Source organism: Nanorana parkeri, unplaced genomic scaffold (genome assembly GCF_000935625.1).
Source record: "Nanorana parkeri isolate BGI_ZX_2015 unplaced genomic scaffold, ASM93562v1 scaffold58, whole genome shotgun sequence".
In the NCBI taxonomy this organism is placed as follows: domain Eukaryota; kingdom Metazoa; phylum Chordata; class Amphibia; order Anura; family Dicroglossidae; genus Nanorana; species Nanorana parkeri.
Window position 1 is genome coordinate 2,598,341 of NW_017306326.1, and position 27,621 is coordinate 2,625,961.

The 27,621-nt window shown below is 46.2% G+C and overlaps 1 protein-coding gene across 13 annotated transcripts in view; it reads left to right on the forward strand.

Annotated features, from left to right (window-relative positions):
- Window positions 1-27,621, forward strand: part of CELF4 (CUGBP, Elav-like family member 4) — a 965,736-nt gene that overhangs the window by 793,709 nt on the left and 144,406 nt on the right. For 2 of the 13 annotated variants that reach the window (XM_018576167.1, XM_018576166.1), the window contains exon 5: window positions 12,003-12,016. The exons of the other annotated variants lie outside the window; for them this stretch is intronic. In XM_018576167.1, coding sequence (XP_018431669.1) covers window positions 12,003-12,016 — 14 coding nt within the window. The remainder of the gene's footprint in view (window positions 1-12,002; window positions 12,017-27,621) is intronic. 13 annotated transcript variants of the gene reach the window in all.

The following is a 27,621-nucleotide window of genomic DNA, read 5'->3' on the forward strand; positions in this document are numbered from 1 at the left end:
TACCTAAAAATAATTAAAAATATATACAGTATATATTCTTATCTTTCTAATTGTTTCTTTGGTGTAGGATTATACATAGTACTCTACAGGCAGCTTCTATTGGTTGGAATATATAGCAATCTGCATTAAGATACAGGTTCTGGTTGAGTGAGGCACTGGTGATGTAGCCCTGGCATCCTGGGAACATCCACCAGTGCCTTCATGGGAAAGCTCATCCAGAAACTCACAAGATCTCAAGGGGGAGGCAATTGCTTACCCTGAGATCACTGTCACATGTTCCAGGAGGCAGAACCAGAGTTCCAGGAAGTAAAGTGACGTGGATTCATCTGCCCTTAGTTAAAATGGCCACCGTGGGGAGGAAAAGCACAATAAGGTCTGCAAAGAATACAAAGCCGGGAATGATCTATCAGTATCTGTTTGTGGAGTGCCATCACTAAATATTTCTAAAGGTGTCTGTGTTGCCATTTTTCAGGTGAAGTTCCTCGCTTAAGGGGTCAGGTTCACTTTAGTCAGGGATGTGCGGTCAGGGGAGGCAGGTGAGGCAGAGCCTCATCCAGCATTATGGAGGAAAAAGCTGTCAGCTTCAAGTCTGAAGCTGACAGATTTTTCTCCATTCAGAGCGCCTTGTTGCACAGGTTACACAGCAGGGAAATCCTCCCCTCTGTGTAAACTGTCATGGACGGAGCGCTGCCTGTTAATTACAGGATGCACTGCATCTGGCTTTTGACAGCTTCCCCACTGCTTATGTAACCTAATATTGTGAGGCAAGAGCTGCAACAGCCTCTTCTCTATGTTAGAAGCATGAGCTCTAGGGATGGTTAAGACCAATGGCAAAGCGCCATTGGTCCAAACCTGTCCAATAAAAAAAAAACACTGAGACATTGCTCTCGATGCCTCACCAGTGACGATCAAGTGAGGGACAGGGAGGCTCCTCCTTCACACTAGCCTGGTGACCGGGAGGGGGGGACTTTGTCCGGATGAGGGCAGAGCTTCGGTGGGCTGGGGGTGGGGCTGGGGGAATGCCTCACCCAACATGGAAGGTACCGCACACCACTGATTTTAGGTGTTAAAAATGGGAATGGGTCTGCACAACACCAAAATCTGCCGTACCAAAATGAAGTCCTCTATGTAACGTCTGTTATGTGACTTTGGAGATTCTGCCACCAGCAGAAACCTTTTATGGACAAGAAGGCAACAAAAAAAAAACCCTCACAGCCGCAACGCCGCAAAATAAACGCTGAAATAAAATGGAATCACTTCAGTTTAAATTGTATTTTATTGCATTAAAATTAAAAGTTACTTTCAGTATGTGTTATTTGCCCGCGGATGTAGATTGAAGGTGAGCGATAAAGACAAATAAAAAAAGGAAAAAAAATAGGCGACTAATTATTTGTAGGATTCATGTTCTGAAGCGGATGCGGTTGTTTTTAGGGAGTCGTAAATCTCGTGTGTTGGGTTTACACGCGGGAAAGTTAATTGGTTTGCTAGAGGACTTGTTACGGAGACACAAAGAAGTTTCGGTCTTTTCGTTTGCGGCTCCGTCTGTTTGGGCTGAAAAAACATTAATTTGACTTAATTGAAACGTGCTGCGGTTTTTATCGGATCAGCTGCGCGTTCTGGCAGACAAAGAATTCCGGGGATCCGTAGCGTGTGTGCACATGCACTATTTTTGGGATGTTTTGGTATGTTGAAATGAAAGGGCTGCCATAACGCAATGCACATCGAAGCACAATGTAACCTGCAATGGCACACCGCAAATTTGTAAATGGGTCTTTAAGTTTAATGCCGATATCAGCGATGACCTGCAAGCAGGAAGGGCATCTGATGGTACACTTTACCGGGGTGGGGGTGAATGGGGTTGGCAGCGCATGTTACTGGGGGGGGGGTGGGGCTGGGGGAGTGCACGTCACTCAGTGGGATGCTGCTTAAGCAACCACCTCAGACTGCATCATTGGAGGAACACCCCTTGACCTATAGACATGCCATGCACATTGGCAACTGCTTCACTAGTGAAGAAGTGTGGCTTCCGGGCACCGGTAAATGCACTCCATTACAGCCCCCCATACCCAAACGAAACCAATGGGGGTAGGGAATGGGCTACCATTATTTATTTTTTATCACTGCCTGGCGTTCCACTAGAGCAAGGGCCAGTGTCTCTCCATGGAGCAAACGAAAGAAACTAAGGGGGTTATTCACAAAGCTGCTGAAGGCAGCCGAGTAAATAACCCAGTGGAAGTGAAGTGAGCCAAACGCTGTTTGGCTATTCACTTCTGGTTTGTACGGCTGACTTCAGCCATACATCGGCTGCCTTCAGTCAGCCAAACATGCTCTGCATGTTCGGCTGAGCCGAAGTGCTGAAGGGCTTCGACTCAGCCAATCCAACATCTGGATCAGGTGAGCCAAAGCTCCGGCAGCTCACTTGCTGCTGTTCGCTGCTGTATAGCAGTGAGTGAATAGCCGAATGCCGCCGAGCTAGCAGTGACAGTTAGCTCTGCCCAATTGTTTCCTATTGGCCGGCACCTGCTAGAGTCTTCTAGCAGGTGCTGGCCAATGAATAACAACTGGGCAGAGTCAGCTGTCACTACATAAGTCCAACTGTTATTTGCAGGGCTTATGTAGTGAATAGCCCGTACATCAGCCCTTTGGTTCGACTGAACCGAAGGGCTCCGGTGGCCAAAGATGCTACGGCTGGATCCTTTGGCTACTTCGTGAATAACCTCCTAAATGATTACTCCCCACCTGTTGCATTCCATTGTGCCAATATGCCCAGGCATTTACAGACCAAAAACATTATTTTATCTGTACGGCCGCTCGTTCAGCCACTCCATGGCACATAAACAACATACATTTATGAAAATGGCCCTTCATTTTTTTTCTTTTTCGACTTCTGGATGAGGTTAAACAAATGTGAGTCTTCTTTAAGTGCTGAAGCCTCTTTGTCGGTTCACAAAGCCTTCCTTGGTTGGCTGGAATTTGTCTGAGTGATATGCAAAGGAGCTCCGTAACGTTCAATATCATTACTGATGCAATTAGTCTCGAAATCTTCGGCGTAGTGGTGCTTGACATGATAATAGTGAACATAGTTACATCGTAACTCCGAGACAAAAGGGACCAGCGGTTCATTGACTTTGTCCATCCCTCCTCGCTGTCATTTGTATTCATCGCCAGCCAGAGGATGACCGTGTGCGAGGAATGGAAAGGATTAAAATCTCGGCTTTTAACCCTTATCCGCTTTATTAGCCAAAATCAGACACGCTTTGCATGGTTCATGCTTTTGAAGCCCTGTTACCGTAAGGAGAGATTACCCATTGCTGGGGGTGAGGCTGGGTTTCTGAGGACCATCCAGAGCACCAGAGATGTATTTATTTGAAACGCTAAATAAAATGTTGTAAATACATTCATATCAATCACAAAGGATGTCCTTGCTGATGGCCTTCTAAAAATGCTAGATATCTGGCTCTGCCTGTTTTTAAAGCCCTTTATGAGTTGTTGCAGGGCATATGTTTTGGTCTGGTCCATGTTGGTCAAGTCTTTATGGTAGTATGAGTTGAGGCTGTTGTTTATAGGTGGTCACAGTATAAAAGTGCCCTCTTCTGTATTGCTAGCAGATGCATATCTACAACAAATTGCATCCCTGGTGACCTGCCCAGCTCCCGACAACCAGTGAAGTCACTGGTTGTCGGGGGCTGTGCAGAATGCCAGCCAGAGTGTCCCAGTTTGCTAAGAGCTGGGTGTGGAGATGTGTAAGGGTCATACACCCATCCCCACCAAGGTCTTACCAATCTAGCATCCTGCCCACATACACATATCCCTGCCCGCTCTGGTTGCTTAGAGTTGGCAAGAGAGATGTGCATCAGAGAGGGGTGGGGTCATCTGTCTCTGTGGGTCACTGAACTGTCACAGGATACGCCACTGAGTGCAAGCAGTATAGAGAAGTGGCCCAGCTCAGCCTGGAAAGCATTATCAGAGGTGCTCCGATGGACTTGGAGGATGTGCTTGCCGAATTCCAGATGGAATAAATCTGTTGGGCTGGAGTCCCATTTGATTTGGACTGGGTTGGCCTTAAAGGAGGATTGGGGTGATGATACTGTCAAAGATTTTAAGACAGACTCTTACTGGTGGTTTTAGGTGGCACAGCTGTCTCCTGATGGAATAGGTTCTACATGTTTTGTCTTTGAGGGCCTTGAAACTTCTTGATTGGGTACTCTCTCTCTCCCTCTCTCCCCCTCCCCCTCTCCCTCTCTCCCATTCCCTCTCTCTCTCTTCCTCTCTCTCAATACAAACTCCAATCTTCTCTTATTCTTCCTTAAGTCATTTGAATGGTAATGTGAAGAGAGGTGCTATGAGTGTCGGAGCGAATTCTGCTGAGTCAGCCGGCGGCCCGCGTTCATGTATGCCTTATATCACTGTGAACAGTCATCCAGCATCGTCATTAAACCCCTGCGCCGCGTCGTGCGGATAGTTCAGCCACGGCAAATTATATCTGTAACTATTGTAGAGTCTGCAGACGCTTCACCTGCCAAAACACATACAGTAGCTACAGTATTGTGACTTGTAAAGGGGGGAATTCAGCTTAAACCAGGGTGGTTTGCTAAAGTGTAAAAAATAAATAGAAAATATAATGTATATCATTTTTAATAAGAAGATTTTCAATGTGTGTGTGTGTGTGGGGGGGGGGGGGGGGGCAATAATACAAATGGCCAATTGTTACAATATGCAAGCAACCAATGGGCAAGCGTTACAATACACAGGCAACAAACAGGCAACCGTTAAAATATGTAAGCAATCATTACAATACACGAGCAGCAAGAGGGCAACTTTTTCAAAATATGGGCAACAAAAGGGCAATTACAATACTCTGTAATCAAATGGGTACGCAACCATTACAATACACGGGCCGCAAATGGGCAACCCTTACAATACACCCACCAGACTGACCTAAGCAGCAGGTAGTAGCCTTTCTTTTTCTGGCTACTTGCAACCTAAATGTTCAGAGAGAGGAGCAAAGGAGGATATAGCAGAACTGGCTCCACTTCCAGCTCTCTCCTTCCCAGTGAGGGCTTGCTGCTCCAGCTGCTGGATAAAAGGAGTAGTGATGTTGATGAGCCAGAGGGCCCAGTAACCAAACTAGTAATCCAGAGTCCCCAGCCCAAAGCCGGAGAGTTCCCAGCTATGCAGGCCAGGTCCTCAATGTTCTGTCCATGGCAGAGATGCACCAATACTACGCAGCGCTGCTTACAGTGTTTCAACCACCCGCACCCACCCACGAGACCCACCAGATGCCTGGTGAAACCCTCCAGTCCCTTTACAGCCCACCTGAGGCCCTGGAGACATCAGTCGGTCAGCCTGGAGCCACACAGAGTATATAGCTTCATATTATTTTGCATTGCTGTATAATGTATTGCTGGGATTTATATTCCTCTATAGCTGGTGGTATTCTGCATTGCTGTATAATGTATTCCTGGAATTTGTAGTCCTTCTACAGCTTAATGTCAGTGGTAGAACTATCAGGGTCGCAACGCTTGCAGCTGCGACTAGACCCTGGCATTCCACCACTGTCCTAAAATTATTAGTCTGTCAGGCGCTGTCTTTAGATGCCTGCATACATCTTCTGTTCATTTCCAGGGCATGCATCCTGCAATGCACTACAAACAGACAACCGTTACAATTCAAGAACAGCCAACGGGCAGTTTACAACATGTAGACAACAATTGGGCTATTGTGACAATATACATGCCACATTTTCAAAACCATCAACATCTAAATGGAGTTTTGATGGTTGAAGGCCAGAGAGGGCGGGCCTTAGTGTGACCATACAAGCTCTGATTGGTATTTGTGCACTCTGGAGCTCCGTGACACCCTGGAAATGTATTGGAGGCACCCAAACTTGCCAGCTATAGAGGACCACACATTTTAGATGCCGAATATGATTGAGCTGCTTCAAAACAGAATCAATTCAATCATTTGGCCGGAGATACACTGCGGTCCGTAAGCTCCGCCAGCCTGCAGGAAGAAAAAGAAAAAAAAAGTCAGCCACCCCAGCCTCCCCTCCTTATCTTGGCCTTCGTCTTCTGTGTCTGTTTCTCGTTTTCCTTCAATGTTTTCCGCATTACAGTTAAAGAAATTTACGAGGACAAGTTGTAATTCCCCAAAACTGCCCCGTGCGGTCATTTTAGCCGGTGCACGGTGAATTATGCAATAAGCAATCTCCTTAATTAAAACAAATTGCGTTTACTGTATCGGTCCCGGCCATAAATCGCTCCCTTGGGCCCCTCTTTAAGGTTTCGAGATGCCTTGCTCTTGAGATATGATGACAGCGCCTTCCCATTACGAAAAACAGCACGGAGCTCGGCTGGGTCTCGGTTTTTATTAAAATTCAGTTCACAGTGGCGATAATGGCCCAAATATCATTCTATACATTTATGTTGATGGAGTATCAGTATGTTAATGCCTGGATGGGATGGATTGTCGCCGGGGCTGCCGGCTTACCGGGGAAAGAAAAAAAACCATACGCATTGCAGCGTCCACCCTGCCTCCCCTTCATGATGTCAGATTTAGAAATAAAACACACTGCACCTCCATTTAAAACAATCTAAACATGTTTACATTTTCAACCTAACCAACCACTTTCTTTTAGGTTAGGTTCACATACTGGCAATCCCGGGACCGCCAACCGCGTGGTTTCGTGAATGATTGCCGCGTGGTCAAGCATCGCCCTCGTGTGAACCTAGCCTCAAGCTGGCCACACCACTTACAATGTTACTCCTTTAAATCTCCCTGCAGCCATGTACTATGAGGACCTGAGAATGTATTGGATGGATTGAATGGATTACATAGGAAGGCATTCTACTATACAGCCATTAGTAAATCTAAAGCTCACCATAAGCGTTACAATCTAACCATATAATCAAATTTAGTAATGCAATGTAACAGGCGGATCTACCTTAACTATCTAACCAATCTGTACCCAATGAGGCAGGGCCTTGCACTCAACGCCATTCCTTACAATAATGAGGCAGCCTGAGGCTGCTGCCTCAGGCGGCATCTCTTTGGGTCAAGTTGGAGGGTGTGCAGACAGAGCGGCCAGCTGTTAGCAAGCTGGGATGCTGTGGCTGGCGTCCCACCTGGCTCACTGACGTCACTGCTTGCCAGGAGCTGGGTGAGATGCCGGCCAGAGGGTCCCGCTTAGCTCCTGGCAATCAATAACGTCAGTGGGCCAGGTGGGACGCCAGCCACAGCATCCCAGGTTGCTAAAAGCTGGCCGCTCTGTCTGCCAGCCCCCAACTTGACCCACCCAAAGAGATGCCGCCTGAGGCAACAGCCTAGGCTGCCTCATTATTGTAGGGAATGACGCTGAGTGCAAGGCCCTGCCTCATTGGATACAGATTGGTTACAGCAGTGATGTCACTGAGCTGGGCGGGATGCCGGCCTGAGCCGGAGCCAGAGGTAATGTGCCCTAGCATCCCAGGTAATGTGCACCACCAGCACTCAGACCACAACCCCCCATCCACACTGTGTATATAAAGTGATGACTCGGGGACCATAGACCACTGCAGTGAAGAGAGGCTCCGGGGACCAGTCTAGGAGCAAGCCAGCTTTGAGGATAACTTTTTTTATTTTTGACCCTAGGCACAAATGTGCACTTAATCCTTGTAATGCGGGTAGTAGCCCCTTGCTACGGTTAAGAACATGTTTAGGGTTCTGCTTTAACAGACCAATAGGATGCAAATGAAATATTAGGGATGCACCGATACCAATACTAGTATCGCTACCGATGCCCAGCCCGATAATTGAGCCTCTGGTATTAGGAAGCCGGTTAGTGACATGCTGCCCAGCTTCCTGATTGGAAGCCGGCTCAATGCTTCCTTGTCACTTGTGATGAGGGAGCATGGAGCCGGCTTCCTGGCCAATCAGGAAGACGGACAGCATGTAATGATTTGCTGCCTGGCTTCCTGATTGGTCAGGAAGCTGGCTAATGAGGAAGCCTGATGGTGAGTTATTACACCCCCCCTCCTTGGCTTTCTGATTGGCCAGAAAGCCGGCTTCATGCTCCCTCATCACCTGGTGACAAGGAAGCATGGAAATGGCTTCCCTGCTAATCGGGAAGCCGGGTGGCGAGTCTTTATGCACCGTCTGGCTTCCCGGCTAATCAGGAAACCAGGTGGTGAGTCATTACACGCCGCCCGGTTTCCTTAATGGGACGTCCAGTATCGGTATTTGGTATTAGCGAGTACCGAAAAAACGATATCGTTGCATCCCTAGTTAATATACACTTCTATAAATAAATACAAGCTTATTTATACTTACATGTCTACCTAAAATTACCCCATCCAAGGTGACAACGCTGCTGTGTTATTTCACAGCAGAAGGAGCGGCGTTGTCAGCCTGTTACAGGAAGTGGGAAAATAACGGACCTTCTGGCTGGACCAACAGGTGATAAAACTACCGTATATTACAGGAAGGACTCTGTATTCATGCTACTGGCAGACTGCATCATAGGCGCCATTTTCCATTCTGCCCATAGCTCCACTTTAAATTAACCTGCGCCATCTTTGGAGCAGTCAGTAGTTCTGCGGCGTATTTTCTCGGCTTTTAAAAGCCGCCGCACAGAAATGCCTATTTTTTTTTTCCTCCCCGGCTCGTCTGAAGTCACGCTTCCGCATTTGCTGCGAGTAACAGAAAGGTTAATTACTCTTTGTGCTTTCGAAGGCCGTCTCCTGCAGCCATTTTTCAGCAATATCGTTAATATAATGGCGTTTCATTTTGGTCATTGGCTTCGAGTGAGCCGGCAGTTTTAAGCTACTCGCGGCCCATTTGTAAGTAAAAGATATTCCAAATATTGATAATGTGATATTATGAATATGTAATCTACGGATACATCAAAATAATAGCGCAGTAGAGGCCATAAAATATATTGGTTATACTCTCCCAAAAGTGATTATACTGTCTGCGCTCGTAAAACTATTGATCCTTAACTGTGCCTGCGTCTTTATGTGTGTTTAGACGCACAATGTCATGTCACGCGGCAGGCGCTTGGGGGAAGGGGGGGGTTAGGGTGTGCGTCAGGTTGGCAAACTCAAAGTTGTACTGCGCAGGAGAGTTTTGGAGTTCTTCGGCGGTCTGAGATGACTTTGAAAACGACGTCTTGTGATTCATTTCATGTTCCCGCGTAATGAGCGTCTCTAGTAGCAAAGAAGGACGTTACAGATTAAAGTTCCGCTGGCTCCCGATTATGAAGAACAACAACCTCCGCTTGCGGTGAAAAGGAGGCGGAAGTTTATGTAGAGGGGAAGAGTTACAAAGTAAAAGTGAGGCCCGGCGCACACCTAGGCGACACCTCACCGCGTGGCAACCGTGCGCGATTCCGCGGTCACAGAGTTGACCAGCACAGACGGTCGTGCTGTGGGTGCCATTATTTTCTAATGGCACCGCAGTCGCGCCGGGCAGATCGCTCGGTTTCCCGCCGCGATTCCTCCCATGCATCCGGCTAAAACAGGTGAGGGACGCCTCCGTGCGCCATGACAGCAACAACACCATTGAAAGGACAACACTTCTCCTCGGTCCTCACCTGTCATCTCTACCCATGCCATGTCCACAACCTCCATTGACAGGGATGATGTTATAGCAATGGGTGTCCCAGGTCCTTCCGCCGAATTTGCCAGCAGCCCACCAGCTGCAGATGTTAGAAGTCAAATTTCGCTGCCGCAGCGGAACTAAGATACTGTCCCACTCAGCGTCTAAATGCCAGCTTGGCGGATGTCACCCCATTGAAATAAATGGGGCTGCGCAGCAATTGCTGCCTGCATTGTGCATGAGCATGATCAGGTCTGCACGGGGGCTCAATAATACAAAGTACAAAAGTGAACACAACCAGAGATCCCGAGGCAAGGGAAGCAAGGATCTGATCTCTAGGACAAAAGGGGAGACTCCTCATCCCCGATCCAGGACAGATGCCATGTAGGACCCTCCCAAACAGTAACATTGTATATAATAACTCACCCACTTATGAGTTTGTAAAAGCAACATATCTACAATTACAAGAGACTTTCATTCCTGTTATAGGGGAACACCGCATCAGCTTGGTTGTGACCCAGACTCTGAAATGTCTCACTGTGCTATATGGAGACTAACTGGCTCTCTACACTGCAGAACAAAACACTTCCTTCCTTCTTTTCTTTTCTTTTATCTTTTTCTTTTCTTTTTTTCTTTTCTTTCTTCTTTCTTTCTTAAGGCACACCCTCTCTAATTCATGGATGTACAGTGCCATCCTCAGCACCCCATAGTCTTCCTACCAAAGCCCAGGAGACTCGTTATTCTTTCCTTTCTCATTCCTTCTTTTCACATCCTCCCTTCCATCCATTCTTTTCCTTCCTTTTACTTCCTTCCTTTCTCCCTTTCCCTTAATTCTCATTCTTCCTTCCATTCTTTTACTTCTTTTCTTCCTTCCTTTCTCATTCCTTCCTTTCACTTCCTCCCTTCCATCCACTCTTTTCCTTCCTTCTTTTCACTTTGTTCCTTTTACTTCCGTCCTCCCTTTCGCTTCCTTCCTTTCATTCTTTTACTTCCTTCCTTGCTTCCTTTGTTCCTTTCTATTCCTTCTTTACTCACTTCCTTCCACTTCATTCCCCATTCTTCCTTTCTTGATTTCTCATTCTTCCTTCCTTCCATCCTTTCTTTTCACATTCTTCCTTCCTTTTACTACCTTCCTTTCTCTTCCTTCATTCCTTTCACTTATTTTCTTTCTTTCTTTCTTTCTTTCTTTCTTTCTTTCTTTCTTTCTTTCTTTCTTTCTTTCTTTCTTTCTTTCTTTCTTTCTTTCTTTCCTTCCTTCCTTCCTTCCTTCCTTCTTTTCTTCTTCCTTTCCTTTCCTTCTTCACACCCTCTCTGGTTCATGAATGTAGAGTACCATCCTCAGCACCCCGTGGTCTTTCTACCAAACCCATCTGGAAGTCCCGGAGTGCGCCCTGCCTGCCCTTAATGCAGAATGTGATTTGAACCTCTTACAATCGATCTTCCGCACTCGTGGATACAGAGCTCAGTCCTCCCAGCATTCGGATTGGTTCAGCCACACAGAGCAGGCTGCGCTGCCCGTACCAGTGGAGGTCCTGAATGAGGCATAATTGAAACCCCACTAGAATCACCTTTACATTAATAGAGATGTCGTTGGAATAAAAATGTTGTCCCCGCGCATCAATTATTAACCAAGAAAGAAAAAGGAAATCAATTTTTGGCACGGCTTCTGGATCCCGTAATAGAGTCTTTACAATCTGCACATGAAAGGTTTTCGTCCAAGGGATACACTAAAGATGTTTCTTAAATAATTCAGCCTGACATTGGTGCAGACAGGGGGAGGGCCCAGAGCATCGCCACTGCACGGTATCGCCGCTTCTTCCCACCACTTGGGGCGAAGATGGAGAAGATTTATCTTTTTATGGGACCATTTCATTGTTTTAGATGGTATTTTATATTGTTACAGTTTGTTAAATTATAAATATAATTCCGCTGCTCCGTTGTACTGTTCCTACTCTCCACAAAAAAAGTATTTCTGACATCAAAAATGTTCACCGCTAAAAGCGCAAAAAAATCTCGTCTGGAAATTAAAACTCACGTTGGTGTCTACCATTGTATCCAATGCAACCAAAACCCCAAACTGAAATGGTCAGCCAATGCAAAAGAGATATTTCAGCTGTAGGCGGGGCCTCAGTCAGCCATGAACAGAAAGTGTTTTGCATACTCCAAGAGGAAGATCTCCCTGCCGGAAATCGCGCACCCCTTCCTGTCCACCGGGGAGCTTCCCCAGTGGCTTCACAAGGGGGGTGCAGCCTGCACCCCGGGAGACACCATTGGAGGGGTGAAACCTGACAGTCATTTTGGTGTCACCCCCTCTGCAAAGTCAGGACTGAGCACCCGACAGTTTCTGGAGAGAGGAGGGAACCAAGTGGCATACCTCATACCGCTGGGTGACTGTCCTCTCTCTCTCTCTGCCGGCGTCCATCACCAAGATGGCCGCCGGCAGGTATCAATAAGATCACCGCACATGCGCGATGACGTCACCGCGGGGTGTCACCCGGTAACCGATTCGGGTGACACCTGGCCTCGGGACGCCCCTGAGCTTCCCTGCCCAACTTTGTGCATTTCAGCTCCTCCTGTTAGATCCTCCGGAATATAAAATAATAAAACTCCAGCAGTAAATGTGGGAACCCCTCATAATGGGCACAGCAGGCGTACAGACCAAGGAACTCAGCTTAGGTATGGTGGGAGCCCCTCATAATGGGCGCAGCGGGTGTACAGACCCGGGAACTCAGCGCAGGGATGGTGGGAGCGCCTCATAATGGGCACAGCGGGTGCATAGACCCGGGAACTCAGCGCAGGGATGGTGGGAGCGCCTCATAATGGGCACAGCGGGTGCATAGACCCGGGAACTCAGCGCAGGGATGGTGGGAGCGCCTCATAATGGGCACAGCGGGTGCATAGACCCGGGAACTCAGCGCAGGGATGGTGGGAGCGCCTCATAATGGGCACAGCGGGTGCATAGACCCGGGAACTCAGCGCAGGGATGGTGGGAGCGCCTCATAATGGGCACAGCGGGTGCATAGACCCGGGAACTCAGCGCAGGGATGGTGGGAGCGCCTCATAATGGGCACAGCGGGTGCATAGACCCGGGAACTCAGCGCAGGGATGGTGGGAGCGCCTCATAATGGGCACAGCGGGTGCATAGACCCGGGAACTCAGCGCAGGGATGGTGGGAGCGCCTCATAATGGGCACAGCGGGTGCATAGACCCGGGAACTCAGCGCAGGGATGGTGGGAGCGCCTCATAATGGGCACAGCGGGTGTACAGACCCGGGAACTCAGCTTAGGTATGTTGGGAGCCCCTCATAATGGGCACAGCTGCTGTACAGACCCGGGAACTCAGCACAGGGATGGTGGGAGCTCCTCATAATGGGCACAGCTGCTGTACAGACCCAGGAGCTCAGCACAGGGATGGTGGGAGCTCCTCATATGGGCACAGCGGGTGCATAGACCCGGGAACTCAGCCCAGGAAAGGTGGGCACCCCTCATAATGGGCACAGCTGGTGTACAGACCTGGGAACTCAGCACAGGGGTGGTGGGGTAAGGAGAGAGGGGAAAAGAGGAGCACGCAAACAACATAGGAGGAAGACGCCTTTCCAGTTGGTGATGACCTAAAATGTGTATCCAGCAGCATGGATAGGAATCCTTATTTCCATGTGACTCGGAGATTATTGGAGCATTGGACACCCCATGGCATGAAGAGTCCAGCAAAGCATTTCTTAGAGTGCATGTTATATTACAGCAGGTTAGAGTGCAGGTTACAATGCAGCAGGTTAGAGTGCAGGATACAATGCAGCAGGTTAGAGTGCAGGATACAATGCAGCAGGTTAGAGTGCAGGATACAATGCAGCAGGTTAGAGTGCAGGATACAATGCAGCAGGTTAGAGTGCAGGATACCGAAGTTGTATCGGCAAGTCACTTCGGCAAGTCACCTGCCGAAGTTGTACAGGATACAACTTCGGCAGGTGACACAGTCCCCCTGTGCAGTGTGTATTCAGCTCCATGCCCGGACTCCAGCTGTATATCAGCCTGATTATAGAGGATCGCTGTCACTTTAATGCAGCTCCCTCCGCGCCCTAAATGGAATTCTTGAGAAGTCGCGGCTGACATCAGAGTTCAAATTCATTGCTGGTCGAGGACGAGGGAACGGGAGGCTTGCTGGCATAATTTAAGGAATTAATTTCCATTCCCCCTTCTTCCTGCTTTTTTTTTTTTCTGACACTTATTTGCTCCTCGCGGTCGCCCCACCACGCGTCAGCGAACAGGAGAGGCTCACGCTGCCACCACGCCGTCGCCGCCATCAAGTCCTAAACCGTGATTCATTATGCTTATTAAAATCTGCATATTGAAAGCTTAAATAACGCTCTCCGTCTTTACTGGAATCACACGCCGGGCAAAACTTTGCACGACTCCACGGAAAGGAAAATAAAAACAACGTTTTGCTTTTGTTTCACGTCGACTTATTCAATTAAAATAAAAAATAAAATGTCACATATTTTATGATTCTTGATCTGTCGTTTTACGTATCCTGGTGTTAAAAATAACACTATAAAATGTAATTCATTATATAATTCTTAAACTGTCCTTTAAATTATCCCGGTGTTTTGTGGGAGGGGCTTAAATGCCTCTTTCTTGCATGTACTGGTGACACGTGTGTGGGCAGACCACCACTGACAACCAGTGAAGAAGAAATCAAAGTTTTGCAATGAAGAAATTACAAAGTATCTCAATCAAAAACGGTTTTTTTTTATTTTGATTGGTTGTGGATAGATTGGTGAGGGGCCAGAACCCCTGACATGGATCTATTGCTGTCCCCCTATCACACTCTCTATTTGTCCTGGTGACCACTGGGTCTTAAAGTGAGGAGAAATTCAATGTTTTGAGTTGTCACCGGATTAGGAGGAGAGGTAAATTGTCCAAATATTTGCCTCACTTTTGTGTCTACAGGAAGTGAAGGGAAAAATGTTGTGATACAAAAAAATAGAAACTGAGAAAGAAAAAAATAACAAAAAAATTGTACAAAAATGTGGCTTAAGATAGGCTTATAGACCTGAAGATAGGAGAAATCATTTTGCAAAAAAAAAAGTTTTGGCTTTTTTGCTTTTAAATCTGTTATTAAAAAACAGAGAAAGAAAAAAATCATTTTGTAAAAAAAAAAAAAAAAGGTTTGGAATGTATTTAAACTTTTTTTAAATTTACTCCAAAGGCAATTTTAATATAAATACAAAAATATGATTTTTAAAAAAATTTTTATTATTGGAAATACTGTATGCATCAATGTGAGTCCTTGGACCGCTCCAAAAAAAAACCCCCCAAAAATCCTCAAAGTAGAAATACATTTGTATGCCGTTTCAATGGCAGAGGACTCGGTGGACCATCAGGAATTCAAAAGATAACCCCATCCATATTATAACAGGAAACACATCTGATTCTGCAGGTATGAGGGAAGACAGGGCGCAGAATAGGAACAAAGCTTCCCGTATTCAGACAACATAAAAGAATGGAATATTCAGGCACACTCTGGAAGAATGCGCACACCGGAACAGGAAGAAGTTCAAGGTTATCAATTGCAAGTAACGTTTCCTGGCGTGTTGCCCAGCAACCTCCTCTGCTAAATTTCATAGCACCCCCTCCCCCCACCCCCCGGCAAAACACCCCTACCCTCTTGGCCTTGGTTATTTTTTACATGAAGCAAACCTGGACTAAACTTAAAGCTGATCTCCGGGGTAGATATGAGCGATACAAATCAACTCAGCTCTGTATTATTTAGGGATGCACCGGGGGTGCCGATACTGAGCATTTGGGCAAATACTCGTGCTCGCCCAAATGCTCCGATGCCTACCCCGGTACCGGAACTTCCAGTCAGAGGGAGATTCCCTCTGACCGGCAGTGCAGCGAGGCTTCCTGATTGCCTGGAAAGCCGGCTTCATGCTCCTATAATGACATTGCGAGGCAGCCTGGCTTCCTGGCCAATCAGGGCGGCAGGTCTTGATTGGCCAGGAAGCCAGGCCCACGCCACCTCGGGATGCCGATATCGGTACTCGGTATCGTCGAGTACTGATAAAATTATATCTGTACTAGAAACCGAAAAACCGGTATCAGTGCATCCCTAGTATTAATGAATACATCACTAAGGGGGTTATTCACAGATCTGCCGAAGGCAGCCGAGTGAATAACCCAGCTGAAGCGAAGTGAGCCGAACTATGTTCGGCTATTCACTCCGGCTCAGTACGGCTGATTTCAGCCGTACATCGGCTGCCTTCGGCTGCACTTCAGTCAGCTGTTTGGCTGAGCTGAAGTGCAGAAGGACTTCGACTCAGCCCCTCAGCCGCAGCAGCTCACTTGCTGCCGTTCACCCCTATTCTCATAGGGGCCAAATGGCAGTGAGTGAATAGCCAAATGCTTCCGATTGGCATTCAGCTCGGCTATTCTGCTCGGTACCTCAGTGGAAAAAGTTTTTTTTAAAATAAGGTAAAAAAATATTTTTAAAATGTTAACAAATTGTAAAAGTAAAAATTATTAAAGATACTTAAAAAAAGAAAACAAAAACAATTGGACAGAACTAGCAGTGACAGCTCCGCCCAACTGTTTCCTATTGGCCGGCACTTGCTAGAGTCTTTTAGCAGGTCCCGGCCAATGAACAATACCATACAATAACAACTGGGTGGATTCGGCCGTGACATCACGGCCGGCTCTGCCCAGTTGTTATTGTTTAATGACAGATCAGCATCCCCAGGTCATCTGGATATATATAAAAATACACAAATTGATTAAGTTCTGTACTGATTAATTTCCTTAATTATTAGTAATTTTTATTACTTCATTATGTTTATGTATTTATTTATTTTATTTTATTTATTTAAAGCTGAACTTTTGAGATTGGAAAAAAAATAAAATACCCATGCAATGGAACAAAAGCCCCGCCCTTCCCACAATGCAAGGATTGACTGCTCATTGAGTCTAGGGATAGAGGGATAAGGTGTAATAATTACCTTGCCCTTCGCTCAGACGGGCTCTTCTCATCATCTCCGATGCTCTGGGTTGTGGGTGGGCCCCCCGCCATCCTCACATACCATGCAGAACCACTATGTGATGGCGTTGTCAGAGCTGGACCACCGCATTGAGCTCCGAAGAGGCTTCAGCAACTGGTTTGGTACTCCCAGCACAACACAATACAACCTTCAAGCTGTAGGGATTGTAGCCCATATACATAATTTCTCTCATTAAGCCCTAGAGGTGTGTGTTGGACCCCCAAATTGCATTGGCTACTCTACTTGAATGCCTCCCTCACCCTAATAGAACAAGGTTGTATTAAAATTGTAGTAATGGAATAAACTATTTAAATTGGTGTGGCACTTCAATTCCGACATCTACTGTGTTCATCTTTAAAGTCAAGGGCAGGTGACACCATCGCTCCATAGATGGCTCCTTGGCTCTATAGATGGCTCCATGGTTTCATAGATGACTCCATTGCTTTATAGATGGCTCCTTGGCTCCACAGATGGTTCCTTGGCTCTATAGATGGCTCCTTGGCTCCATAGATGGCTCCATGGTTTCATAGATGGCTCCATGGCTCTATAGATGGCTCCATAGATGACTCCATGGATCTATATATAGCTCCATGGCTCCATAGATGGCTCCATAGATGGCGCTATGGCTCCATAGATGGCTCTATGGCTCCATAGATGGCTCTATGGCTCCATAGATAGCTCTGTGGCTTCATAGATGACTCCATTGCTCTATAGATGGCTCCATGGCTCTATAGATAGCTCCATGGCTTCATAGATGATTCCATGGCTTTATAGATGGCTCCATAGATGGCTCCTTGGCTCCACAGATGGCTCCTTGGCTCTATAGATGGTCCCATGGTTTCATAGATGGCTCCATGGCTCTATAGATGGTTCCATAGATGACTCCATGGATCTATATATAGCTCCATGGCTCCATAGATGGCTCCATGGCTTCATAGATTACTCCATGGCTCTATAGATGGTTCCATAGATGACTCCATGGCTCTATAGATGACTCCATTGATGACTCCATGGCTCTATAGATGGCTCCATGCTTCCATAGATGGCTCCTTGGCTCCATAGGGGGCTCCATAGATGGGTCCATGGATCCATAGACACAGTGGAGTGAGCGTTTTCACCCTTGGACAGAAAGTGAGTAATTTGCAGGGTCGCCAGGTGAAAATTAAGGGAAAGAAGCCTGAAAAAAAAAGAAAATGAATGCAGCCACCCCATCTAAAGACTGCTAAGCTACAATATATTCCATTTCTCAGGCTTTAAATACACAACTGAGACCCTATTTTGTAGTTCAGTGTGACTTTGAGCTCGCTCTCGGTCTTCCTTCAGCCGTGTGGAAATCCATCGTGAGTAATACGCTGACGAAACCAAACTGAATTTTGATAGGCCTCTTGATATCGGCGGCTGGGAGTAATAGCTGTTTAATTTCGGGTCTTTCATTGTGCGCGGTGTCAAAGCGCCGGCTGGTAATTGCAATCATCAACTCTTTCAGACTCTCGGTATAGATGTGACCCCGATCACCTACCATCAAACCTATCTCATCCAGCACAGGAGCGTTTACACTGGCCGTGATTAAAAATAAGAACGATGGGCCGGCCGGCTCGGATCGAGGAGCTAATTTAGGCCGTGCACATCAGAAATTATAGAAAATAACTCGGTAACCAGCCGCCGGGAGAGGAGAGAAAAAAAATAATTGATTCTCGGGGATTGCTGAGTGGTGCGGAGTGAATGTCGTTCCATTAAATTCTCAGAGGAGGTTCTAGGGGGGAAGGACGGCTCAGGGATATTATGCAGTGGGACAGATACGTTGAATTCCGCGGTCTGATCACAAAGAGTGAACCAAAAAAACACCAAAGCATGGGACTAAAGAGAACCTGTATGTGAGGCCTTCCCTTCAGTCTTATATCTGACCTACATCCTTCCCTTCAGTCTTCTATCTGACCTCCATCCTCCTTTTCAGTCTTATATCTGACCTCCGGCCTTCCCTTCAGTCTTATATGTGACCTCCGTCCTTCCCTTCAGGCTTCTATCTGACCTCCATCCTCCTTTTCAGTCTTATATCTGACCTCCGTGCTTCCCTTCAGTCTTGTATCTGGCCCCCATCCTTTTCTTCAGTCTTATATCTGACCTCCATCCTCCTCTTCGGTCTTGTATCTGACCTCCACCCTTTCTTTCAGTCTTATAGATAGATAGATAGATCCCAACCTCACTTCCTGGTTGGAGGACATGCAGCATTATCTAGCTCTTTCCTCCTGAGCCTGACTGTCCCTGACCCAAGCCTTTCATTCATTGGATTTTAGTTATTTAGTTTGTTCAATCAAGGAAGGATGGATGGATGAATGAATGAATAGATGGACGGATAGATAGATAGATAGATAGATAGATAGATAGATAGATCGATAGATAGATAGATAGATAGATAGATAGATTCATGTGTCTGGGATATACTTATATAATTTTTATTCTCAGCAGATCTGTAGAAGGTTCTTTATTACAGAGGAAGAATGAGCCCCTTCCAGTGTTGCGTCTTCCAGGCAGGGAGAGGTGACCCGGGCGCCTTCACAAAGAATGAAGCTTGTTTTCAGCGGGGAAGTGCGCAGACACAATGAACTGCCGCGTTTTGCAGCGTGATGATAACGGTAAAGGAATCCTGGCAACACAATTTTGTCGAGCTGTCGCCGCTCATTAGCCGGCTCCATACAGTCCTTTTATTTTTGTTAAAATGGCATTTAGCAAAATGTTACAAGGCTCGTCTCCATGTCTCTTGCCCTCCCCAGGATACACCTGCACTCACACACAGGGGCTGGCTGCCTTGTATCCATTCTGACAGATGTCAACACGCATCTCATCGAAGGCATCAGCTGTGTCATCCCTAATGATCCCAAGCAGAGAGAGCAGTCCTTGGCTTCATTACAGTCTCTTCTGCCCTTAGGTTGCAGAGGAGGAAAAAAAAAAAGAAGCTGCAGAAATTGCTCCTCCATCCTGGAATATTGGCGGCGGGGTGGAGGGCGCCGGGGTCGGTATCTCTACACCAGAGAATAGAGAGGAGATGCTGGAAACACAGATGTGATCCGCTAGATTTCTGCAAAGACATCAGTATGGAACGCTGTCATGACTTGCTCAGTGAGCCGAGAAATGTTTATTTAATGTTTACCTTTCCAGACTTCCCGAGATAAAGGAAGGCGATGTGTAGCAGGCATCAATAGGGGGCACTATTACCTCCACAGGGCTGTCAGTGGCATGGCTGGTTTATCAACAAATCTGTGTTACACAGTTTCTGGGGCACGGCTTAGCTTTGTTTATAAACAAATCCATGTTACACAGTTTCAGGGCGCAGCTCCATGTTACAGTTTCAGGGTGCAGCTCCATGTTACAGTTTCAGGGCGCAGCTCCATGTTACACAGTTTCAGGGCGCTGCTCCATGTTACACAGTTTCAGGGCGCAGCTCCATGTTACAGTTTCAGGGCGCTGCTCCATGTTACACAGTTTCAGGGCGCGGCTCCATGTTACACAGTTTCAGGGCGCGGCTCCATGTTACACAGTTTCAGGGCGCGGCTCCATGTTACACAGTTTCAGGCTGCAGCTCCGTGTTACACATTTCTGATTGTCCACAAAGCCAGCTTCATGCTCCCTCGTCACCTGATGGCCAGCTTCTTGACCAATCAGGAAGCCGGGCAACGCATCATTACACAACGCCCAGCTTTCTGAATGGCCAGAATGCCGGCAACATGCTCCTTCGTCACCAGGTGATGAGGGAGCTTGGAGACGGCTTCCCTGCTAATCAGGAAGCCAAGTGCCAAGTCTTTACACCCCGCCCGGCTTCCCGGCTAATCAGGAAGCCAGATGGTGAGTCATTATACGCCGCCTGGCTTCCTTAATGGGACTTCTGGTATTTCTATTCGGTATCGGTGGGTACCGGAAAAAAAAAAATATCGGTACTCGTACTCGATACCAAAAAAATGGTAACAAGACATCCCTACATTCTACCATTCAAAATTTAATATAAGTGTTGCCTTTAGATATTTAGTCTCTTCTATAATAAGAGCTTCTTAGCGCATGCAGCGCTCAGTATTCATGCTTGACATGCCTTTGATCCGGGATGAATCAACTCCCGGGCGTAAATTACATCACTTCGGGCAACCCGATCCAGCTGACCAAAGATGGCAGACCTGGCAGGAGACCGGGTGATGATGTCAGTGCTGGCGTTGGATGCACTCCTTACCGGATATCCCAATGGCTGGGGAGGGTTCTTGCAATGACTGCGGGTGGCACCGCTGAATACAGAAATTGTTTCAAAAAAAGTCACCAGCACTTTCTTTCTTTCTTTTAAACAGTTGTCAAATGAAGAACAAGCGCTTTCGGGGCCACGCAGGGACCCTTCATCAGGCTTACCATCGACCGAATGTTAAGCCTGATGAAGGGACCCTGAACAGCCCCCATTTGACAACTGTTCAATAAAATAAACATTTGGTGATCCTGAAAGGATTCTTTGGTGTGCTGGTGATCCCATAGATGTCCCAACACTGGAGGGGAAGTAATCATGGCAGACCCAGTTCCCCCTTTAACTCCATACTCTCTTGAACCTTGAAATAATAGCCTCCTCTTTAAAACGATTGAAAGTTTCTGCAGCAGGTTACCCATACCCATCCCAACCACAGACGGACGAGATTGGTGCCCCTGTAGGATCCGAATAACAATATAATTTACCGTAAGGAATGGAGCATCTCTCCTCCATACAGAACAGACGTCTCCGCGTCCTTTGAACAGTCCTTGGAATAAAGAAGTTAATTTGCTAAATCTGTATGTTGACCTTGGATATAATGTATTAATGAGATCAGCTCTGAGGCGTCTTTCTTCCGCCCTAAACAAGACGAGCTTTTTCAATGTTTCATTAGAAGTCAGATGCAATCCCCCCCCCCTCATACCTATTATTAATTTACTTCCCCGCCTTTCACCCTTCTCCTCCCTCTCCAAGTTTGCTGTGTCCTTTCTCCTGTGTGCAGATGAAAACTTTATTCCGTATCCAACGCGGCATCCTTACAAAGTGATTTATACAGTCATGTGTAGCGCTCACCCCCAAAGGAGCCGCTGAATGATGATATAGGTTCTCCTACCTGTTGGTTCCAGCTACCGCTCCCTTTTGATCAGCAACAGCACACCAACACTCACGACAGAACGGCTCGAGTCTTAGGGTTCTTTTGGGATATTTATTTGCAAGTTTCAACAGGAGAGAGAGGGTTTAGGGTCTGTAGGATGCCATAGGAAATACTTCGGAGGACAGCTTTCTCCCTTAGCAACTGCTAATGCTGATATCGCTGTGATCTGGTCCCAGAGACCAATAGTAGTAACAATGCTGCGAACAGATACCTGGAATAGGGTGAGGGATCTCCCTTGACGGTCCCAGACGGACGCTTGCACCAGCTCCTCTGCGGTACCCCTCAACAAGCAGACTCTCCTTCCGACCCAGCTTCCATCTGGTATTTTCCTTAGCAACAGGATCTGGAATCTCTGTGCCCTCAGCATCTGCAACTGCCAAGGAGCACTCCAGTTTAGTTGTAGTATCTTCTTAGAACAAGGCACCCATCACCTGCCACGTGTATGGGCCCAGCAAAGTATCAGTGTATCCTAGGCCTCTAAGCCCCTCAGCACCTGCCATGTGCTGAGGCCCAGTCCAGTTTCCTGCATCTCCACAGACCCCCTAGGGCGAGGCCCCTAGGGGGAAGAGACTCTCCACAGTGTCCCCAGACCTTTTATTACCTGCCCTCAACCATGCCTCTGAGTCATCCTACTCAGGGATTGGCTACGGCCAGGTGCATAGTCATAACCTGAGGGATCCTACCTCACTGTATGCCAAGGATCCCTTTTCCTCAGCAACAGGAGGAGCAATCGATCCAGCAGATTCAGGGACACCTATAGAATGCAGAGCTCTGTATAATCAGTATCTAGACTGGTTACAGTCCAGGTATCTCTAAATTGAATAGCGACATTTTAGAGGGCGCTACACATGTATCAAGTTTTTTCCTCCATTTTTAACTGGATTTTTAAATGCTTTGCAGCTGATGCTGGGCTTTGAACGCTGCTTCATGACTAAAGGTGCCCATACACCTGCCGATTATCATACTATAATCGCGGGTGATCCCGCAATCGTACGATGATCGGCAGGTGTATGGAAGGCGTGCAAACATTTCTACTGTAAGGTCGCACGTCTTTTGTCTCCCGAGCAGGCTTGAAAGCCCGCCGAGAATCGTACGCTTTTCGGCGAGTTAGTGGCGTTCTCGGGAGACAAATGCTGCATGGGCCGGTGTGCACAAGCGCATACTGCCCGCTCAACATTGGAATCATCGGAAGCCCTCCCCTCAGCGGGGAGGGCTTGCGATGATCGCAAGTACGATCTGCCTGTCCAAGATTTAATTACCTTACAACCATTGCAGGATGAAAGTTGTTAAAGTCGTTAAAGTGGACCTTTAGGGAACTTTACAAGTCTGCATAATTAAATTCTTGTCATGTTACAATTAGGGATGAGCTTCATAATTGTGATGACCATGATGACCATCAGTTCGATCCAAACCCAAGGATTTCACAGTTTGCCAATCAGGTGCAGATCAACTGCCAGGTAATCAATGATGCTGTGCAGGCCACACGGTGTCTTTGGTTGCTAGGACACGCACAGGGGTTTGGTGGGTGAACTAGCCAAGTAATTCACCCATTTGGCAAACCCCCATCTGTGTCCTAGCAACCAATGGTACTGTGTGGCTCTCACAGCGTCATTGGTTAACTGGTGGCTGAGCCATACCGCATCACTGGTTGCCAGGATGCAGGCAGGTGCACCATAACAACCTATGGCACTATGAAGCTGCCTTTCTCCTGATACTGTCGGGCGTTCGGTCCGTGACCGAGCACCCGACTTTTCAGAGGGGGGTGACACCAAAATGACTGTGAGTCATTTTGGTGTCACCCCTCCAATGGTGTCACCCGGGTGCGGGCCGCACCCCCCTTGTGACGCCACTGCTAGTAAGGACCTTCAGGGCTGGATCTCCAGGTATCATTTTAATGAAAGTATTAAAAAATGAAAGAGGTTTTGACATTACATTTACATCTATATGGGATTTAGTTATCGGACTTAGATCCAATTTATTGCACGTGCTGCCGCAGTCTCTATAAATAACCCTTCATTTTTCATCATTGAATCTCATGTGTCATTTAACTCATGTTGCCATTTTGTTGAGCGCTTAATGTAATATTTCACTTTGCTGCTGATTGTAATAATTCTCCATCATTTTGTACCATCGGCAAAAGTGACCACATTGCTTCTCCGTACAATCCGGTCATTTGTAAGACTGACACGAACTAGACCGAGCTGCCATCCTTCATCATCTGTTCACCAGAACAGTTTCACTTTAGGTTTTATTTCCAATTTAAAACTTTGCTGGATATCTTTTAAAGGAGATGTAAAGTCCCAGCATCTCCTCTCCTGTTATAACATCAGCATTGTGATAGGAATACATATTAGGATTGTTTTTACTAATGCAATTAAATCAATTTTATGTAGTGAGTGCTGCCTTCCATCTGCCCATCACTTTCATCAACTTCCTGGATTCCCAGTGTGCTTTGCGTCTCTTTCCCTGCTGCTTGATGTGATGCAATCTCCATTGCTCAAGATTACATGTCCCATCATGCATTGCTTCCAGCAAGCAACGATACGTTACATTGTTTAGATGCTGAGTTGTAGTTCAGAAGATAGGCTCAGTGAGTTGTGACACCAGGAAGGAAATGGTTTCAGTGCATTGAGAAAGTCCATCCTATGGGCATCTTCTATAAGTAAGTAAGGTGGATATGGTTCTTAGCAGTGGGATAGAACTTATGGAAATTCAATATAGAAATGCAGATTTAGTTTTAGTTTTTGACCATAGATACCCTTGGTAGTTCTTTATTGAGTCCCCACAATCCTTATCTCTCAGCTTCTTTACTGGGACACTAAGAAGGATAGTATCAAATCTAAACCCCAAGAATGTGATTGTAGGGGGATTGGTTCTCTCTCAGTTAGAAGAGGAAATTAGATTTTAACAGAAACAATTGTTTAAAGCTGAACTCGAACTTTAAAAATGTATGTATGTGTGTGTTTGTGTGTGTGTGTGTGTGTGTGTGTGTGTGTGTGTATATATATTTCTATGCAATGCGGGCCAGCAGTGTGCTGTACATTACCTGAAAACATCACAGCACCCTGCCTCAGTACTCAGTAATGTGCAATCCACAGCACTCCTGACCGGGATCCCATAAGATAGGTGGGTGCTGGTATGACCTGCGGATGGCGCCTCGTTATCACAAGAATGTCTAAAAAAGTCACCTGCACTGCAAAGTCCAATGTGTTGAACACCTCTTTTATTCAGTCATTATGCAGGCATGCTGGCACAGTGTAAAAACAATGTTTCAGGACCAAACATGGTCCCTTCACCAGGCAAACACTGTTCGGTCCTGAAACTTTGCTTTTACACTGTGCCACCATGTCTGCATAAAGTCTGAGAAAAGAGGCGTTTAACATATTGGGCGACTTTGACTTTATATTCTTGTGTTACACACGGTGCCGTCTGTGGTCGCTACAAGCACCCACCTGCTTTTGCGGGTCTACTACTGTTCCGGAAGGTAAAGAGTGCAGCTGGTGTTCAATTTTTCATTTAACATAGCCACCACATCACACTCTTAAATAGCTCTTATTTTTTGGGGAAAGCCTGGGCAGATCACATGGTCTCCCGCTACCATGCTAAGCGTTTCAATATTGCAGATTGTGCTGTCACACAGTTGTAAAAATATGACAATTCATAGTCATGGTTATTATTCATACAAATGTGAAGTGAGAATTTATATAGGTATTTTCCTTAATCCATTTGCTTAGTGGTATTGTATAGCTGATTATTATACTGATATATTGTGGTCGTTTTGGGTTACACCATGTTTTCCTGCATTTCCCTCTCCTTGTGTGTAATGTACCGCCCTTCTTCTTCAACTAGTCGAGCGTCATGGCTGCCTATAGAAGGACCACATGCACATGCTAGCTTGGAAACATTATCATCCTTGACCTTCAAATGCCATCTATTCATTCATCTGCTGTATCCTGTGACCTGCCGCATGGAGTAAAGCACTTTGCGAAAAGGTATTTGATGAGTTCAGCTCTCTGATAAGGATTGTCCGCAGTGATTATATCTGCTTATACAGGCCGGCCATAGAGGTCTCAGCAAGGGATAAATCGTTAATACAACAATCGGAGTCAGAATATAGAGTCTATTGTTTGAAGTCGGACAGGCCATGTCTGGTAAAGAGATAGGGATATCACCAAGGAACAATCACTCTGGGGTAATGCTTACCAAGCATCTACGTCTAACCAAATCACACTTCCCCTATGTATATATACAATTACAAATTATGCAGAGAAAGGTCTTCAATAAACTGATACACATTGGAAAGACAAGGCATTGATAATAACAAGCAATTCGTAGTAAAACTTTATGTTTGGGTAGATTGAAGAAGAGCTAGTACGTTTTTTTTTATTTTTCGTCCGGTTGGGGAGATCTCCTTCTGACTTTCTATTCCACTGATTACTGGAATGGGGCATGAGGTGGAGCCCCTTCAATAGGGATAAAGTCAGCAAATGATATTTAATAATCATGAGAAAAGGGGACCCACAAGAGTGAAGTCTCCACAAATGAAGTGGAATGTCTTTTTTTAATTTAGATTCAGATGTTGTTGTATGACTGTAGACTCTCGTTTGCATGTTCATCATGTTCTTCAATCTGCACTAATCAATTGGGGTTGTTGGTGGAAAAAAAAAATGTATTGACAAACAATTCAATATTCCGATATCTTGACTGCTCAGTGGAGGCCACTAAGGATTGATTAACATTGAACTGTTGTGGATTGATCCATAAGAGTACACTAGGCTGGGTTTTTTTCGGGGGGGGGGGGCTAATATTCCACCTAGAAGGGTAAGCCTAAGGCTCTCTGAATGTTGATGAGTCCTAACTACCAGAAGAGAGAACATGGAGATGAGAATTAGAAATCAGGAGCCGGAGATCCTCATGTGGCTTCCACAACTTCTAAACTGGTCAAATATGTAAAAATATAGTAATTTATTCGGAAGCTCTCCAGGGATATGACCCATCATGTTCCTAACTAGGGATGAGCAAACGTTGGAAGTTTTTGCTGAAATATCTGCAAATTCTGGACCATCTCTGTGTTTTTCAACAAAGTCGTTGAGGATTGATGGGTTTGTTGATAAGCAAGGCCCCTAATCAGGATTTGTGTCACTGCACAGCAATCAGGTGGGTTGTGGCTTGGTTGATGAACAAAGGCATGTCCAATAGTGCCACAGACTCAGAGCAAGGAGATCTCAATGCTCGTATCTTTAAAGGGGGACCATTTATGATAATTTCACCTTCAGGTGCCACATTGAGAAATTGGAGGCAAATTTTGACAAAATTTGTCTCAGATTTGTACAAATTAAAGCTTGGTGGACTCATCTGCTCATTCCTACACCTAAGACATGAAAGGATCTGGTTTACTGTTCAAGAAAATGTTTTCTGTGCTGTAAGGAGCAAATGAGCATTAGGGCAAAGCTGCAGGATCCTGGAAGCAGCGGTTGATGGGCACCATGCTAATTCCAAGAATTAGCACAACATCCAACTATATACACATACGTCTCTGGCTACCAGGTGCATTGTGGGTGCTTGACATCAAAAGGCGATGGCAGGGAATACATTGTTTAAGAACAGACAGACTTTTTTTAGAAGAGAATTTGGATGAAGCAGAGGCCACTTATGTAATATTAAACATGGCTGACCCCATGAACATATTTGTACTATACAAAGCCTGTATTAATACATGAAGACATTTTTTTTTATTCTTTATTTGATGTTCAAATGTGTATCTAAAACAATGTTTAAAAGGCTGCAGGTCCTTTCCAGCGACTGATGGTGGTCTACAATCATCACCTCTTCATGCCCTTATCATCAAGTCAAGTGTCAGGCTTTTCA